Here is an 18355-nt window from a genome sequence, read left to right as displayed (position 1 = left end):
TGAAATGCAAATATGTTTTATATAATCCGATCGGCACTCCGTGCTTAATAGACAGAATTGACAGATACGCAATGATATATTGATATAATGTATAATTAATTAATGATTTTATACTATGGCTAATCGACGACGTTAAACTGATTAATAGAACATACATGGGAGAAGCATACAATCTAGCAAACAGTAGCAGCCCCAAAAACCCGAAGCATGTCCGCTTCCATTCGTATAGAGAAGGTCTGTTTCCCATCGCTTTGTCGCGCAAAAATAAGCCCCTTTTTTGTCCACGAGTATCGCCAATGCAGCCTCCGACACTCTTCACGAAGTCTGTAGTATAGTTGGCGATTAATGCGCGTCAGCCTCTCGTTGACGTATATACGACGTGGCGATCCGCCAGCGCCCAGGTCGACGCTAGTAAGAGTGCGACGCACCCGAGCCGCCCGGAGAAACTCGTCGCACAGATGTCGGCGCGTCAGGCGTACTACGATGCGACGCGCTCGTCCATTCTCCGCAATCTCTCCACCTTCTGAGGTGCGTTCGAGCACTCGCACGCGCTCGGCAAAAACAATATCAGCTGGCACTAGCGTCACCCCTAGCTTTGATGCTAAAACGGTGACGGCATGGATGACACTTTCACCTTTTACCTCCGGTATGTTGCTTATTTCCAAGTCCGTCAGCAGTGCTTCCTGATCTTTGTCATTTAGTTCACTTTTGAGCCAGTCCACTGTCTTTTCCAGTTCAGTAACTTTAGCCGGCGATTCAGACCTCTGTTCCACCGCTTCAAGTCTGCGTTCGATACGATCTACGCGCTCATTAAAATTTATTAGGGCGTTTCGGAGCTCCGTCATCTCTTTGCGATATTCCCGAAGCTCGGCCATATACTCGGCGAATTCCCGGCGCATCTCCTGAATGTCGGTAGTAAAGTCAGCGGGTGAAGAAGAATTTGGTTCGGGGGCACGCATGGTGACCTCGGTACCGCAAATAGCTCTGACGGGGGTTGTGCTGTTGTCGCCCTTTCTTGTTTTTTTCTTGCACTCTGGGCAGGACCAATCCTTAATAACATATTGTGTAGCGTCAGAGATTCCAATGCAAGCTTTATGGAATAAACTCGAACATGTACTACAGGTGGCGGCCCCTGCCGACGAGAGGAACTTGCCACACGCTGCACATTTACCCATTGTGTTGGCTAGCTAAATCTTAGTAGACCATGCAGTACACGAATAATCACACAGATGGCAGAAGCAGCAGATACGATGACTCGCCGCTAGATGTCGTAGTCTATTGTATTGATTAGTGTGATTTATTCTAATAACTTCACTTGTAGGTATGCTTTACCGGCACTCTTATACCTTCTTTTTATAACAACCAACAGTAACAATTTATTTGATTTTGATAAAAACTCACTAGATTGGAGATGTAGAGGTTCGCAAACAATCACTGAACTCCCGCTGACTGCAACACACTTTCTTGTAATAAACTTTTTACGAAATTAGCCCGTTCTTTATTTATTTTCAAAACTATTGAGCGAACGTATAGTCTTGTTAGAACGTCTGTGACGACACTCACATTATGCACTTTGCATCTTAAAATATTGTCTTTTCGTCCCTAAACTTACGTATGCGCTCCGTTGCTGCTCCTTTTGGAATCATCCAGATCTTTTAACACAAGTAGACGACTTAATCAAAATTATTTTAGAATCGATTCTTAATATGCAACTGAACAGGCAATCTCGGACCCAAGTATCTTTTTTTTAACGCTGGAAAATGCATTTACGCACTGACCCCGCCGCCGAGCTGGGCAGCGGGAGTGTGGGGCTCCCGGCGGTAGGTGCAATGCCGGACTACCCACTAAAAACCAGCGGTGCCCTCGTCGTCCTAGTGGGGTGCCACGGGGTCCCATAAATAATCTCCGTGAAACGCCCCGACGGATGGCCGCAAGTGCTGCGCGGCCGCCTTCGCTTTTAGAGCGCTCGCGGGCTCAAGGTCACAGGCTCCGCGGAATCTGTCACGGCTTTTGCCTTTCGCGCCACCTTTTTCTTTTTAGCTGGTGGTGGCGGCTGCAGCGTACCCTCTGTGGTATCTGCTGCCAGCGGTAGACGGGCTGTCTTCGCCGGCGGCAGTCTTTTGATTGAAGAGAGCAAGGACGCTCGCATCCGTTCCTCTCTGTCCGTCTCGCCATCCTGCGCTAGGCCAGAGACAGCTCGCAAAGGCTGGTCTTTGACCAGTTCCGCCATTTGTGATTTTAGCTCCTCAACGTCCCTCCTCAACCGAGTGTTCTCCGCTTGGAGCTTACGGACCTCGTCCGAGGAGGTACGCTCTTTCAGCGCCTCCACCGCAATACTAATCGAGGAGGTCGCACCCTTCAAGGCCTTCACGAAAGTCCCCTTTAGTTTCGTCGATCTCGTCACCACTTTGAGTATCATGTCGACGTCCTTCGCGACTTGTACGCCTAGAACCTCGACAGTGCGGACGTCGCCGACGTCCAGACCTATTGCCCGGCATCCTTCCTCCGCCTTCAAAACTTCTCACACCATCCCTGTTTGAAAGATATAATTTGTCAGAATTCATTTTTGTTCCCACGAGTATGGGGGAAAGGGTGGTCCACCCGAGGTAGTGCCCCTTGTACCTGGGTAAGCCTGACATGACCCGACTCGGGCCTCGGCCGGTGCTACCGAGCCGGGGATCGCAGTAGAGACTGAACTTCCCATCAGCCATGCATCCCCTCGCCCTGCGTCGCCGCTTGGGATTCGGGGCAATTTTTTATAGAGGTTTTCTTCCTCGCGGTCCGGCCGGTTAAAGCAAGACCCTCGGTCCCGTACGTGGCCGCGAGACATGACCACGACACCACGAAACGGGATTACGAGAAAAGGACGGTGAGTGAACAGGACTCCTGCCCACTCTGTCCGACGGCGGGGTAAGCGCACGCCGAACCTATCCATCCCCCGTGGTGACACAGCGTGTGAGCGCTGTGCCACCGGAGAATTCCCCCCTGATGCGCTCACGGGACAACTCTGATATAGAGCGTCGGAATACATTCCCCGCGAGTCGGTTGTTAGCCGCGACGAGCAGCAGTGCCGCGAGTGTGATACTGCTGCCCGCCCCGTTGCCCAGGGTGCACCACGAGGAGGTCACCGACAAGCACCCCAAGCATCCCTACCTAGCCGTTATGGTGGTTTAGGGATTCGCAAAATGACATGGCTAATTTTTGTATGGGCGTTCGAACTTAGTGTACATCGATAACGTTTGGTGTTATAAACTCGTGATAATAGGCACATTAAAATGTTATAATTATCAAACTCACAGAACTTGACATTACAATAGACTAGACGTTAACATGTTAGAGTATAGGTTATGATTTAAAAAACTAGGTGCTTTCAAACATTGAACAGTTTCGAATTATTATAGACTACAGTAAACTGATATAGTTAATAATAGGCATTTAAACAAGATAAAGGCCACCTACTCATCAGTCGTACCCCTTTTATTGCAAAGGTAAGGGAAACAAAATAAAAAAAAGAGTAAAAAATAATATTTATTTTATTTTTAATTTTCTTGGATTGTTATAAGTACGTTGTCTAAAAATCCTACTGGAGCTTGAATATTGTTTTGGTGCCTTGCTTTTAACCAATTTACCAGATTACAGTCATTACATGACAACAACAACCAACAGTCCTGTTCCCTGCAAGGGAATTACTATAATAGCCTAAAATAGCTTCCAGGACAGAATCACTATTATGTTCAGTGTCAAATAAAACATATGCAAAAGCATGGGTCCAAAATATTAGAGAATAATCGCAAAAACAAACACAGTAGGTACAACGAACGCAAGCGCAGCAAAGAAACGAACGGCATTCCAATCAAATACCAATAATAACAATATCATAACATTGCCGGTTGACATAGACTATGACACAGTGTCAAGCACGTAAACACGTTCAATTTTATGTATTATGTTGCAGAATGTGGGTATGAAATTAAATAATACTCATAGTAACATTGTTATTTTAATACATTGTTTTTTTTTCATTTATTGAATGAAAAAATATCAATAAAAACAGTTTCGATATTAATAAAATGATCCTAATAAAAGCATTTGTTATCTAAAAACGTGTCTACATTAGTAATACGCATGGTGAGGAACGTCCATTATTTTAAATAGATTTTTCTATAGCACAGAATGGCGGAAGTTGACGAATTCATCTTGTATTGCTTATTTTTCTGACAAGTTCAAAGAGGTTAAAAACTACGTTATAATTCATCTTTCTCTTTTTAATACTTAGTAAATATTTAAATGTATGTGTACGTGGAATGTACCTTTTTGGCCATGTCCTTTCCAGTGTCGCTTTACCAGCCTTCCTATCTTCTATCCATAGTTCAGCGAATCTCACAAGTAAAATTTTAAGGGCATCCCCTTCAAACTTTGAGATTACTGGTTTGGAAGAAGCTAGAAACGCTTTTTTAATTGCATGCCCAGGTCAAAATTTTCCAGTTTCTGCAAATTCACAGAGGAGCTGGGACGACATAAACTGCAAATTGACTTATGACAATCTTTTAAGCTGTAGTACAGCTTTGCCGCGTGCTAGGCTGTCGGCCGTGGGTACGCATGAGGCCGGCTACTGGCTTCACGCGTACCCTTCGTCAAATACAGGAACATTTTTTGAGCCTGACACGCTCCGAATCATAACCTGTCTACGGCTTGGGGTTCCGGTCTGCGCTTCTCATAAATATCCCTGTGGCAGTGATGTCGACAAGCTAGTACATCACGGTCTGTTATACCAAAAAAGTGCAGGCCGCTTCTCGAGACATGCCGCACTTAACGATATCATCGGCCATTCTCCGATTAGCAAATTTTTCGTGTCCGGGCTTGTTTAAACCGTAATATCATCCTATTCAATCATGCACTTTTTTATATATTAAAGATAGCATCCGTACCTAGCTGTAAAAAAAATATTGGCTTCTGTTTTAAGTAATTAAGACTAAATTAATTTAACTTATGTTCAAAAAACCTCTGTTCTCTAATTACCGTGGCGTGTCCGCACACCAACTTAATCTTAAAACTTGCTTGTAATTTTTATAGCGTATAGATTTACTTTGATCCATTAAACGTTTTAAACGATATTAAGCAGCGTCTATCGCATTACAAAATATCAACTCAATAGAACCAGTCTACAAATAATTATTATGAAGTAATCGTATGTCCAATGGAAACTTCTAATTACCGTAACATCTGCTGTTCTCGAGTGCACATCCCTAAATAAAAGTATTTGGCACATCACTATCGTACGCATCGCGTCTCCTCAGTATGTACCGAGGTCCATCAGCAGTTGTATGACTCTCATGTTAGTGTACCGCCAATGAAGCACGTAAGTATATAATTACCGTAGCCTTGGTTAAAAACTTTTCTAATTACCGTTGTTCTAATTGTAATACTAGATTTTTAAGATAGACCCAAGTTGATCATGTAAATGAAGACAGTACTTTGGCCTCCGTACGTTATAATAAGCTAGAATTTGTATACTGTGTCGGTTTTAAACATTTTTATGAAAATTTATCGTTTTCTAATTACCGTATACTAATTACCATATGTTTATAATTACCGTTGTATGAAAAAGTAATACTTGTTTACCGCGGTTTTCGTAGATTATTATTATTATTGTCCGTAAATATGTCTATATTATATGCTGACCATTCATCAAATTATTTAATTTATAAGATAAACCTAAAAAGACCAAAGAGGAATTTAAAGAAAATAGAAGACTTGCCGCGCGACAATGCCGAGAACAAATTAAAAATGCCCCTTTTTGTATTAGCAATCAAAAAAAATAAAGGAGAAAGAAGGGTACAATAAAAAAAAATACTGCCTATCTGCGAAATGTCACCAAAAGCCGGAAGAAAACTCAAAAAAGAAGTAGAGAAAATTTCAGAGCTTACTATAAAAGACAAAAGGAAAAGGGAAAATTGAAAACAATCGAGGAAGAAGTGACCTTAGATATAGAGGTGCTTGATAACAATATAACAGATCCTCTTGAAACTTTGTCACACCACATCTCAATGATTTATCATACTCGCTGCACTAAAAAGTACACTAAAAGAGTACAAAATTGTCCCGAAAATCCCAAATCAAAAAAGAAGATAATCAGCAAGACCAAATTTTTCTGCAGTCGACTTCTTTTGAAAAAGAATTAGTTCCCTTGAAAAAGGCACCAAACCAAAACCTTCTTTAACCACATCAACGCCGCGTCCATCTTGTGCTCTGTCATCATCTTCTACTGAAAGTATGTTATTTTATTATTAATCAATAATGAGCATTTGACCGAAAATAAAGATACAAGTGTGAATATTACGGAACGAGCGTCTTCCTTGTGTTCAACACCAACTTCAACAACTTCACCAACTTCACCATCTTCAAAGATAACTGTCGAGAAACCGATACGTAAAAAAATCTCACTCTTATTGTTATTTAGAAGGCATGTATAGAAAACACATAAAGAAATGTCATATTTGAGACCAAACAGTAGAGCTAAGAAGAGCAAAAGAAAAGTACAGGAAGCAAGCATTAAGACTGAAATATAAAACACGCCACATCCAAAACCAAAACAAAGTCATGATAAAGAAATAGAACCAAAGTATTTACATAGTAATAATATAGGTGCTGTGTGGCTACGGCACTAAAGAATTTAGCCACCCCCTCTCTTCCCGTGGGTGTCGTAAGAGGCGACTAAGGGATAACAAGGTTCCACAACCACCTTGGAACTTAAGAAACCGACCGATGGCGGGATAACCATCCAACTGCTGGCTTTGAAATACACAGGCCGAAGACGGGCAGCAGCGTCTTTGGTGCGACAAAGCCAGTACTGCGGTCACCAACCCGCCTGCCCAGCGTGGTGACTATGGGCAAAACACATGAGTTCACGTTATTTTTGGCGTTAACTTGTGGAGGCCTATGTCCAGCAGTGGACTGTTTGGGCTGTAATGATGAATATAGGGACTACTGTAGAGAAAACCAAACAAGACGTCCAAATTTTTGTTGAGCAAGATGAGATCAGTCGCATTTGTCCTGGCAAGAGAGAATATATTTCAAGAAAAACGTGGCGTGAACTCATGTGCCTTGTCTTGTCTTGCCCATACTCACCACGCTGGGCAGGCGGGTTGGAGACCGCAGGGCTGGCTTTGTTGCACCTAAGACGCTGCTGCCCGTCTTCGGCCTGTATATTTCAAAACCAGTAGTTGGATGATTATCCCACCATCGGTCGGCACTTTCAAGTTCCAGGGTGGTAGTGGAACTGTGTAATCCCTTAGTCGCCTCTTACGATACTCACGGGAAGAGAGGGAGTGGCTATATTCTTACTGCCGTAACCACACAGCATATTCTAATATTATTTCTAATTACCGTTACATTAAATACAAAAATTTTCTAATTACCATAACCATAAATTTTTTAAGTCTCATTATCTAGAAAACTACAATTAACTGTTACATGCCAAAATAATTATTGAATTCGTATTTTTGATTTGTTTCATATTTTAATGTGTTTAAGTCAAATCAGTGAAAAATAAAAAACGTCACGGTAATTAGGCAAAGAACGCCGAATTGGAGAATGACCGTCATACGCCAGTCCCTTGCTACCGTCAACGTGCCAAGTCTACTTGAGCAGACTGGTACTGCAAGAGACGATGGCAAGAGACCGGATGGTATGAGTTCAATTCCATGGAAGATAGGCCAGGTGCTAGTATGGGATGCAACCTGTTCAGACACGCCGGCCCCTTCCCATCTACATGGAAACAGCAACAGAGTGGTGCGGCTTGTGAAGCGGCTGAAAAAACTAAAGCATACAAATACAGGGGTCTAGGCTCTGAATATGATTTTGTCCCATTCGGTGTCGAGACCCTTGGTCCGTGGGGTCCTAGCGCTATAAGACTTTTTAAGGAAGTAGCAAAAAGGTTATTCGACGTCACAGGAGACCGAAGAGCTGGCAGCTACTTCGGACAAAGAATTAGTCTAGCTATTCAAAGGGGGAACGCTGCCAGTATCTTCGGAACCTTGCCTAAAGGGACTCCTTTTAATAATATTTTTTAGTTATTATATTATGTATATATATATATATATATATATATATACTTGCAACATATAGGAACATTATATGTATATTTAATTGAAGGGTATTCTAAAATCGATTTTAAGATATTAATCAGAGTCTGACTTCTGACGGCTGATAATTTGATAATGTAATGAGATGAGTAAGTTCCAGGCTATAGCAAACCTTTTTAAGGATCATTGTCCTCTTCAATCCCCACGAAAATCTTCGGTTAGGGTGCCTGATGCTGAGAATAACTTTGAAAATATTATTGCTTCAGCCTGTAATATCCCACTACTAGGCATAGGCCTCTTTCCCCGTGTAGGAAAAGGATCAGAATTTAATCCACCACGCTGCTCCAATGCGGGCTGGCGGATATATTCCCTACAATAAGTAACGATCGCTATCAGGTGCACATGATAACAACCGGGACCGACGGCTTAACGTGCTCTCCGAGGTACGGTGAGGACACCCACTAGGACTGCACAAACACCCAGACCACGGCAAACACCTGTATGGCCAATACAAATGTTTGTCATGTGCGGGGATCGAACCCGCAACAGCCAGCGCGACAGGTACAATCAAGCTGTGACCACTGCGCCAACGCGGCGTCTTTTACAAATATCAACACCTCGGTATATACTAAAACAGTTGCTAAAGTTATACGGTCGATGACAAGGGGCAAATCACCTAGCCATGATAGTCTCAGCATCGAGCATGCTCAGCAGATGATTCGGCAAACAGTTCGAATTATAAGCCTATCTCCTTAGCAAAATCATAGTCAAGGTACTTGACAGTGTGCTTAACGCTCAGTTAGACTGTTATATGCACATTCATATTTGGATGTAGATATCACTTATTCACGGAAAGTGCAATCCTGAGTTTAAAGTAAGCTTTCAGGTATTACACAGACAGAAGCACTCCTGTTTATGTCTGCTTCTTGGATTTATCGAAAGCATTCGATCTAGTCGTATACAACATCCTGTGGAAAAGCTATAGCAGGTGGGTATGCCTGCAGAATTGATTTCGTTTCTTAAATATCCTTAAATATTTCTTGCTTAAACATTCCTTTCTTATAATTCTGTAAAGTGGGCAAACAAGTACTTGAAGACATATGCCATATTGGTGGCATATGCTTCAATAATATCAGCTACGTGGATGACATGGTGCTGTTGGCCCCTGTGTCAGTATAATCAGGAGGATGTTGGCTTTTTTTTGTGAGTTATACGCTGAAGCACATGGATTGGTGTCCAATAACAAGAAAAGTGGATACCTAGTATTCAAATCTGGCAACAGAGTACCGGAAATTGGTAGCATCAATAAAGCTAAACGAGAAACGTCTTGTTGAAGTACACCAATTCAAGTACCTAGGTCACATTGTCACAGAAGACCTAAATAACGATGTTGATACTGATATCAGGGCGAACATGTTGACCCGCAGATTTGCTCGTTGCTCGACTCCAGTTAAGAACACGCTTTTTAAAGCTTACTGCACTTCATTTTATACGAGCAGTCTATGGGTCAGCTATACTCAGAGGTCGTATAACACTTTGCGTGTTCAATACAACAACGACTTCAGGTCATTTTTGGGGCTGCCACGTTATGGCGTGCCGTGCCTCTAGTATTTTTGTTTACACAGGGGTCAACAGTTTCCCCTCCATTCTATATAATAAAGCTTGCTCAGTGGCGTGCATAAAGTTTTTAAACAGGGTAAGCAGAAAAAAAAAATTTGAACAGCCACACTGCACTTACTTTCTCGCAATTTTTTCTTTAGTTATTTTAATTTTGTTGAGAATAGAGGCTTTTAGATAATTTCAAGAACAGACAAGTAAATTATTGGACACTTAAAGTGCATTTATACTTATAATAATGCAGGCATACAAATACACGTACAGCAAACAACTGATATTTATCAAACAAATCAATTACTGGATAGACTGTGACCTCATAAGGCCGGCACTCTGATAATTTCGTTTGTGTCAAACATAGGAAATCATTGATAACACTATTAATTAGTTACGAAATTGTATTCTTAATTAAAGTACTTGTTTATTTATTAATAAATGAAAAATTATAACGTCATTGTTATTTATGTGTTAAATCGATACGCCTGAACAATTTTAAATTTATCTGTAAAATCGAATGTGTTGAATTTCGATGCACTATTTACTTTCATCAAACGCACGTCTCCGTTACATATTTCACAAGTAAACTTATTCTTCACTAATATATTACTATTTTCACTAATAACAAGAACGCACAAACGAAAAATTAAAAGTGAATTGTCATAATATTACTCTGTGGAATGTTGCCATTACGCGACCGTGTCAAAAATCATAATTATTAGTACAAACGGTATCGAATTCAAGACAATTTAATTTGACAGGTTATTCTTAGGCAGTGCCTAATTTCGTTGTTAAACGGACCAATGTTAAAAACACAATGCTTTGTTGGTATTCCATATGACGCGCGCGACATTATAAAATTGTAGGATTGTATAAGGTCTTACTGTCATTGCTAACATTTATTATGCGATTATAGGCAGAAGTTTCATAAAAGGCCCGTCGTCGATGGTTTTTTTGAAGCGGATTTAAATTTAAATATGATTTATGTCTTTTTTTAAAAATATGTGTTCAAAAATAATTGTAATGTTATATCATTGTTAGTAACATGCCAGGGTAGGCAATGCCTTTCTGCCTATATGAAATGCACGCTACGGAGCTAGCTCACTATTAAGGAAAGTGCGCGACAAACACAACAATGACTTGCGGGTCATCGCTGATAGTGGAATTCTTGCTAATCGAGTTCATGTGTGACATTACGAGGTCACTTTTAGTTATTAAATACTAATGATAATTATTAAGCTTTTCTTACTAACATTTATGGGTGTCATAAACATTTTGTTTTTTTTTTCCTTCTTATGCATTGCAAGTGCCTTTGTGATCTTACCCTATCCCTGACCCTATCCCTGACCCACCCAGAAGCTGTGACTAGCTTACTCAATGCAGGAACACAACAATACTTAAAAATATTACCATTCGGTCTAATACATGTAAAACAAAGCGTCATCTATTAAATTATAAAATTTCCTAGAAAATAAGATAACTCCGTCCTTTACCGAGATAATTAAGATAAGAAGGCCCCTCTGTCAATACAATCAGGAGGATGTTGGCTTTTTTTGTGAGTTATACGCTGAGGCACATGGATTGGTGTACAATAACAAGAAAAGTGGATACCTACTATTCAAGTCTGCCAACAGAGTACCGGAAATTGTAGCATCAATAAAGCTAAACGAGAAACGTCTTGTTGGAGTACACCAATTCAAGTACCTAGGTCACATTGTCACAGAAGACCTAAAGAACGATGTTGATACTGATATCAGGGCGAACATGTTGACCCGCAGATTTGCTCGATGCTCGACTCCAGTTAAGAACACGCTTTTTAAAGCTTACTGCACTTCATTTTATACGAGCAGTCTATGGGTCAGTTATAGTCAGAGGTCGTATAACACTTTGCGTGTTCAATACAACAACGAGTTCAGGGCATTGTTGGGACTGCCGCGGTATGGTAGTGCCTTTAGTACTTTTCTGCACGCAGGGGTCAACAGTTTCCTATCCATTCTATGCAATAAAGCTTGCTAACTATTAAGGAAAGTACGCGACAAACACAACAATGACTTGCGGGTCATCGCTGATAGTGGAATTCTCCGCTAATCGAGTTCATGTGTGAAATTACGAGGTCACTTTGAGTTATTAAATACTAACGATAATTATTAAGCTTTTTTTTGTAACATTTATGGGTGTCATAAAAATTTCATGTTTTTTTTCCTTCTTATGGCTAGGGAAACAAACTAGCGTACGATTTATCTTATGCTAACCAGTCACCGTACCTTATGGACACAAGAGATATTGCAAGTGCCTTTGTGATCTTACCCTATCCCTGACCCTATCCCTGACCCACCCAGAAGCTGTGACTAGTTTACTCAATGCAGGAATACAACAGTACTTAAAAATTAATACCATTCGATCTAAATTTTATCAAAACATATGTAAAACAAAGCGTCATCTATTAAATTATAAAATTTCTTAGAAAATAAGATAACTCCGTCCTTTACCGAGATAATTAAGATAAGAAAAACAAGTATATATTCAATTGCAATGAACTAAACATCAATGTTATTTCAATAAAACATTTGAAACGGTAAGTCCATTATTATTTAATTTGATTTTTATTTAAATTTTCAAATATATATATCTTAAATCTACACTAATTATAATTTTATTATACGTATTATCTAATTAATGTAATTTGAATTATAAATCATTTTTACTTTATTATTTTATTAACTAGTGATTTTAATAACATTTATTACTAGCTTTTATTCGCGGCTCCGCTCTCATTGTTTTTTTTTTTTAATAAAAAGTATCCTATGCTACTTTTAATACCTCCAAGAATATGTGTTCAAAGTTTCTTGATGATCGGTTACGTAGCTTTGGGGACATCCATTAATTACGTGAGCTTAGAATGGGGGAGAAGGGTCCTATGAAATCTCACCAAATCTCATTTAAGCTGAGGGGGGATAATAAAAAATCTCACATCAACTTCAAAAAATATAAAATATTACTGATACTAAAAAAATACATTTTGAGTATTCATTTCGCCCGCTAAAATAAATCTCATGGCTATTAAAATCATTTAGTTTTTGCTTTGAATTTTATTTCATTTAAATCAGTTTTTTTTTATTTAAATATTCACATCCATAGGTTCTTGAGTGCCCATGCCTTTTTTTATTTAAATTTTAATTTTCAAGCGTTGAGGCGTATTATTTTCAACATTGCATTCGAATTACGAACTAAAGCTTATTTTCTCTATTTCGATGGTGAGTCCAAAACTGACCGTGAGAGATATATATATCTATAAATACATATATATTTATGTAGGTTAATAATTAGAATAAGTATTTACGACTATGGTTTTTTTTGCTTTTTTTTTTCTACATGCTCCATTAATTTTATAACACACTACATGCTTTATAATTTACATTGTGTGACTCTACATTGTTAATTTACCGCATTGTCGACGGCCACTCTCATTTTTCTAAAACAATTCTAATTAATCATTTTCTAAAACAAATTTAAATCAGTTAACTAAAGTATACTTGACCGGTTTATTATTTTCCGTCAATGTCTATTATGTTCAATGTCAATCTCACATAAGGGGAGGGGGTCCAGGAAAATCTCACGAAATTTCACAAAGGCGGAGGGTCTAAACTGATCGAAAAATAGCTCACGTGATTAATGGATGCCCTTTCGCGTGAAAACGTAACAAACAAACTTGCATTCCTATTTATAATTTTAGTAGGGATGTTGTGATATATTAAAAATGTTTTTACTTTGGTGTGTTCGTATAAAATAACTTACTTTCGTAATCTTATCTCATTGACACTTGACTCTTCTTCTTCGAAATAGGTAAAGTTATATAATTGTACATACCTTTTAAGTCTCTGTTAAATTATAATATTTATGTTAGTTATTTTGAGTTTTCCATTACATCCCTGTACCCCTTTCTTTCTGGAGACACTATCTAATCATAAATAAATGTAGGATATATGTATGTCTATTTCGCGAATAAATTTATTCGTCAACAATTTATTTAATGTAGTTTTATTCAAATGAAATTCAATAAAATTATATATAAAGTCCTCCTCATCGACTTAGGGGTATGAAAATAGATGTTGCCAGATTCTCAGACCTACCTGATAAGCACAAAAAATTTCATAGAAATCGGTCCAGCCGTTTCGGAGGAGTATTGTAACCAACATTGTGATACGAGAATTTACATGTAATACTAACGATGTATTAGTCTTAATCGGTAGGAAACTATATTTTAATAGAAATTTAAATTTTTATCATCCAATCAAGTCTCCTTGAAGTCAATCTAGTCAAATACCTTTTTTAAGCTTGTAGTGGATGATAAGTGATGTCAACATAGTTTTTTTTTTATTTGAACTAATTCATAATTTTTTTTTATTCATTGACTTAAGTATGAATTAACTTTAATTTTTTAATATCACCTGTTTATGAACAATCTCGTGGTTATTCAAAGCGCTGAACAAAAAATTTATAATTACCGCAATACTTACTGCGCATAATTTTTGACTATAACTTATTTATTTATTTTATATGTTTACAGGTGACATCATGAAGATTCTAACGAGTTTAGCGGTTATATCGCTGGCGGGCCTCGTTTTCAGCGCCCCAACTAATGACGATAACGATGATAAAAAATTAATTATAACTAAGAAAATGTTTAAGGAAGAATATGTTAAATACACAGGATCGCATGAAATCGTAAGCATATTATTTCCCTTAAACGGCGTTAACTTAGATGAAGATGACTCATCTGAATCCGACTCTCACTCAAATGAATCTGATTCCGATAACAACATTCTGTTCTTCGTTGAAGCTGACATAGGTTCGGATGGCAAATATGTTGACCAAGGCCTATATGTGTTGAAGAAAGGAAATGCGACCAAAATCTTAAATCACGGTAGAGACGCAGCTGCCGCCAGTGACAACAGCACAGAAGTCTTCTTCGGAGCCGCTGACGGTATTTACACTTACAATAAAGAAAAGAACACTGCCGAAAAATACGGTACAATTGACGACAGTATAATTGGTATCGTTAAAGAATTAGGCAGTGATGTCATCTACATCCTGACTGAGAATCACGAAGTGTACAAAGTATCAAACAAAGGTACGAATAAAGAGAAATTAGATGACATAGTTAACGCAAAACAAATTGTTCTGGACCGTTCCAACAATTTATACTTCTACTCCGATGATAAAAAACCGTTCTCCCGTACACATGACGGTATTAAAAAAATTGAAGGTCTTCCGGAAAATCTCAGCTCTCAAAGCAGCGTGACTCTCGTCAAACCACCTTTCATACTAGAAGATGGAGTTGTATTCGTTGTTGAAAACAACGTTTACATTATATACGCTAACGGAACGAGTGAAGAGGCAGGATATGAGTTCAAACCTACGGCTATGCCTTCAGCGTGTTCTATAGAAGGAGTTCTAATACAATATTACGCTTTAGATAAAAAAATCTACGAATTCAACGTTGTGGCCATGCTTATCGGTGAAATCGTCGACGAGTTAAAAGAATTCTTAAATGACATGTCTGAAGAAATAAATTCAATTTCAAAGCAATCACGTTTCAGTCACCATCAAAAGGCTTAACTTCTATTTGTGAATAGCTTATTACAATATTCTTAATATATTTTATGTAGCTAAAGACTTTTACATTACATTTCTTTATTTTTCATCATGACATCTAAACTAGGCCTGTATCTTAGTTGTCAGTCTCTTTCATTGCATATTTAAACCAAAAATTTACATTGCACGCTCATGACAAGTACACTATTAATAATAATATGTAAACAAATTACAATAATTAATGCGAGGGTAGAGTAACAATTGCATTGTGTTCAACCGAAATGCATAGTTCGACCACGACAACTATGAACTTAAGCACGTTTTTATATATTATTTATTTCAATTAATCTTTTTAGATATAGTTACTATTTCTTACAGATCTTCCGTTTATATTTAAATATTATACATACCATTGTTTATAAATGTTCATATTAAAACAGTTTAAATTGTTCGTAGTTTTTTTTTTTATTGCAACGAAAACCTGAAACATTTGAACTATTAAACTAACACACTCATTAATAATTGAGGAGTGTCTTTACAAAATGGGATATCTCCACTTGATAATTTTTTGCAGAAAATGAAAAAAACCGTCTGTGACAAGGCACACAGATGTAAATAAAGATTGCATATCTATGTGGGTACTATGTAATAAGATTAATAGAAGGGCTTATATATTATAAGGGAATTTATAATGATATATAAGCCAACTACTTTAACTACTGAATTACTTATAAGGGAATATTTGAAAAAAAAATCGTGTGTTGAAAAAATTGTAATACATTTGTCATTGATTCTACTTATTCTGTTTCCCAATAGTATGTATCTAGCTCTAACAGAAAAAGAAATATATTGTGATACAGCAAAGATTCTTTATTATACTTGAAAATAGGTGGTCTAGATTGCGAGCGCTCGAATCACGACATTTCAATTACACCTTATAATTCAATTACCGGGTCCGAGTCCAGGTCCAGAGTTTGTACTTCATAGTTCATTCAGTAAAAGTAATCCAATTTAGAATTGGAAATGAACGATAAAACTAAAAACAATATTTTTTTTGGGCAATAATATCCGAAGAGAGCGAGATAGTAGGATATTTTTTTTAAAGCAAACTATACTATATTTTACGTATCCTCGACAAATATATAAGAAATATCCATAAAGTACACAAAATACATTTTACGTCGGTGTATGATATGTATACAATTTTCTTATAAAGAAAATAAGAAAACTCGATCCAAACATAGAGTATAACGGAGCAGAAATTGGCGGATACCTACTAGACTTTGACCGGTTGAATCTTGCTAAACTTTTATGAAGATTTAATGAATTTCGTACTAAATGTATTAAAATACCGCTGTAAACTATTTTGATTCCGCGGGAGACTACAGATTAATAACAACATAGGCATCATCTTCTCTAGCAGTTTCAAATCTATAATTTTCATAAATCTTCAATTGGACAGTGTTTAAACTACGAAATTGGATTCTTATATTGATATTCTTAAAGAGGAATATTCTCTTCAAAGACTGACTGTGCCATCCCGCTTCGCTTTTCAAAGCTCTTTATATCTTTAAGAATCCAGAATCATCATCCAGTATTTTTAAATGACCATAATGCTTAAAAATATTGTAATATTAATTTTGATAACTGGTTTCTTTTTTATTTCTTTCAAAAGGAAAATATCATCATGTCTTTAAGGTGTAGTGGGGAGTCATTTGAAAGGTAGTATTGCAGCATGTGTATGTTATGACTGTTTTTATTCTACCGATACGGTACTCGTATATTGGGTTTCCTTTAAAAATAAAGCATAAAATAATGAAGTTAAAACAAAGTAAAAAACTATGTAAATGTAAATAACTCGTTTTGAAAAAAATAATTTTAACTATCATAATTGCAAGTTGTAAATATCCTTTTTGTTATGTAATCAATTCGGCCTGAAAGCAGCTATATTTTATGGGTCGAAATATTCCCTTTTGTATCCCCTGTTTTTATTAGGTTTGAAGTGACGAAATTGAGTTATTTAGCATTAAGAACAAGACCGTATACTCAGTCAAAAATACAAATATGCAAATATCCCCTGTTGTAAAGACATTCCTCAACAATTAGTAATTACTGGATTTAGTGGATTTTTTTAAATTACGTGTCAAAATTTTATCTTAACGAATATTCCTCAACAATTACTAATTACTGGATTTAGTGGATTTTTTTAAATTACGTGTCAAAATTTTATCTTATCAAATGATAGAAAAAGTTATCTAAATTAATTCCTATCTTAAGATTTTTCTTGTGTAATAAAATTAATTGAATTGATATGTCAAAAAACTGAAGTTGCAGAAGTATCACACTACAAATTTAAAACAAAATGTTTTGAACATGAGTGAATGCATATAACATATATACACATAAGTGTACATATATGGTAACTAGGAAATAAGTGTACTTATATGATAACTAATAAATAAGTGTAAATATAAACATAGATAATAAAATAATAATATGTTCAGAAACTTAGAATGAATGAATGATGTGTATACTATTTCCATCAAAGAATTATTGTAAGGTACAAAAAAAAAGCTGAATTAGTTATTAGTTAGCTTATTGTGACACATGCGGCCTGCTAGACGATGTACACCACATACTAAGTGAATGTTATAAAAACGAAACGGAGAGAGAATCACTGATGAAACGATATAGTATAAATAAATTTGATATGGGTACTTTCTTTTCTGTGTTAACAGAACCTTTGCCTGATGCAGCAAATTTGTTAGTTCATAAGATCTTACATCATCAATGATTCTTTCTCCATTTCTTAGACATAGTGAGAATTAGGGTATGATGTGGTTGGCATGTCTGTGTGAACAAAAGTCCCTAAAAAAATTAAAGAATTAAAAAAAACCGTCAGCGTCGGACCCGGTCCTAGTTTTACTAAGGAGTCACAGGACTGTCGATTTGCAGTTTTTATGATAAATCGAATGTGGTATTGATATAATTACAGTGCATGTTAAAAGTATCAAATCATCGTGAAACATACAATAATAAACAATAATAAACATACTAAATAAACA

At 37.3% G+C, this 18355-nt stretch overlaps 1 protein-coding gene across 1 annotated transcript; it reads left to right on the top strand.

Annotated features, from left to right (window-relative positions):
* The first annotated feature begins 12208 nt into the window (after positions 1–12208).
* Positions 12209–15741, top strand: LOC123667523. Its single transcript, XM_045601411.1, has 2 exons — positions 12209–12270; positions 14263–15741. The coding sequence occupies exon 2, from the start codon at positions 14271–14273 to the stop codon at positions 15312–15314; it is 1044 nt and encodes a 347-aa protein (XP_045457367.1). The 5' UTR covers positions 12209–12270; positions 14263–14270; the 3' UTR covers positions 15315–15741.
* Positions 15742–18355: the final 2614 nt, after the last annotated feature.

The sequence above is a fragment of the Melitaea cinxia genome, chromosome 28, assembly GCF_905220565.1.
Source record: "Melitaea cinxia chromosome 28, ilMelCinx1.1, whole genome shotgun sequence".
Lineage (NCBI taxonomy): Eukaryota > Metazoa > Arthropoda > Insecta > Lepidoptera > Nymphalidae > Melitaea > Melitaea cinxia.
This window is presented reverse-complemented; position numbering and strand designations above follow the sequence as displayed.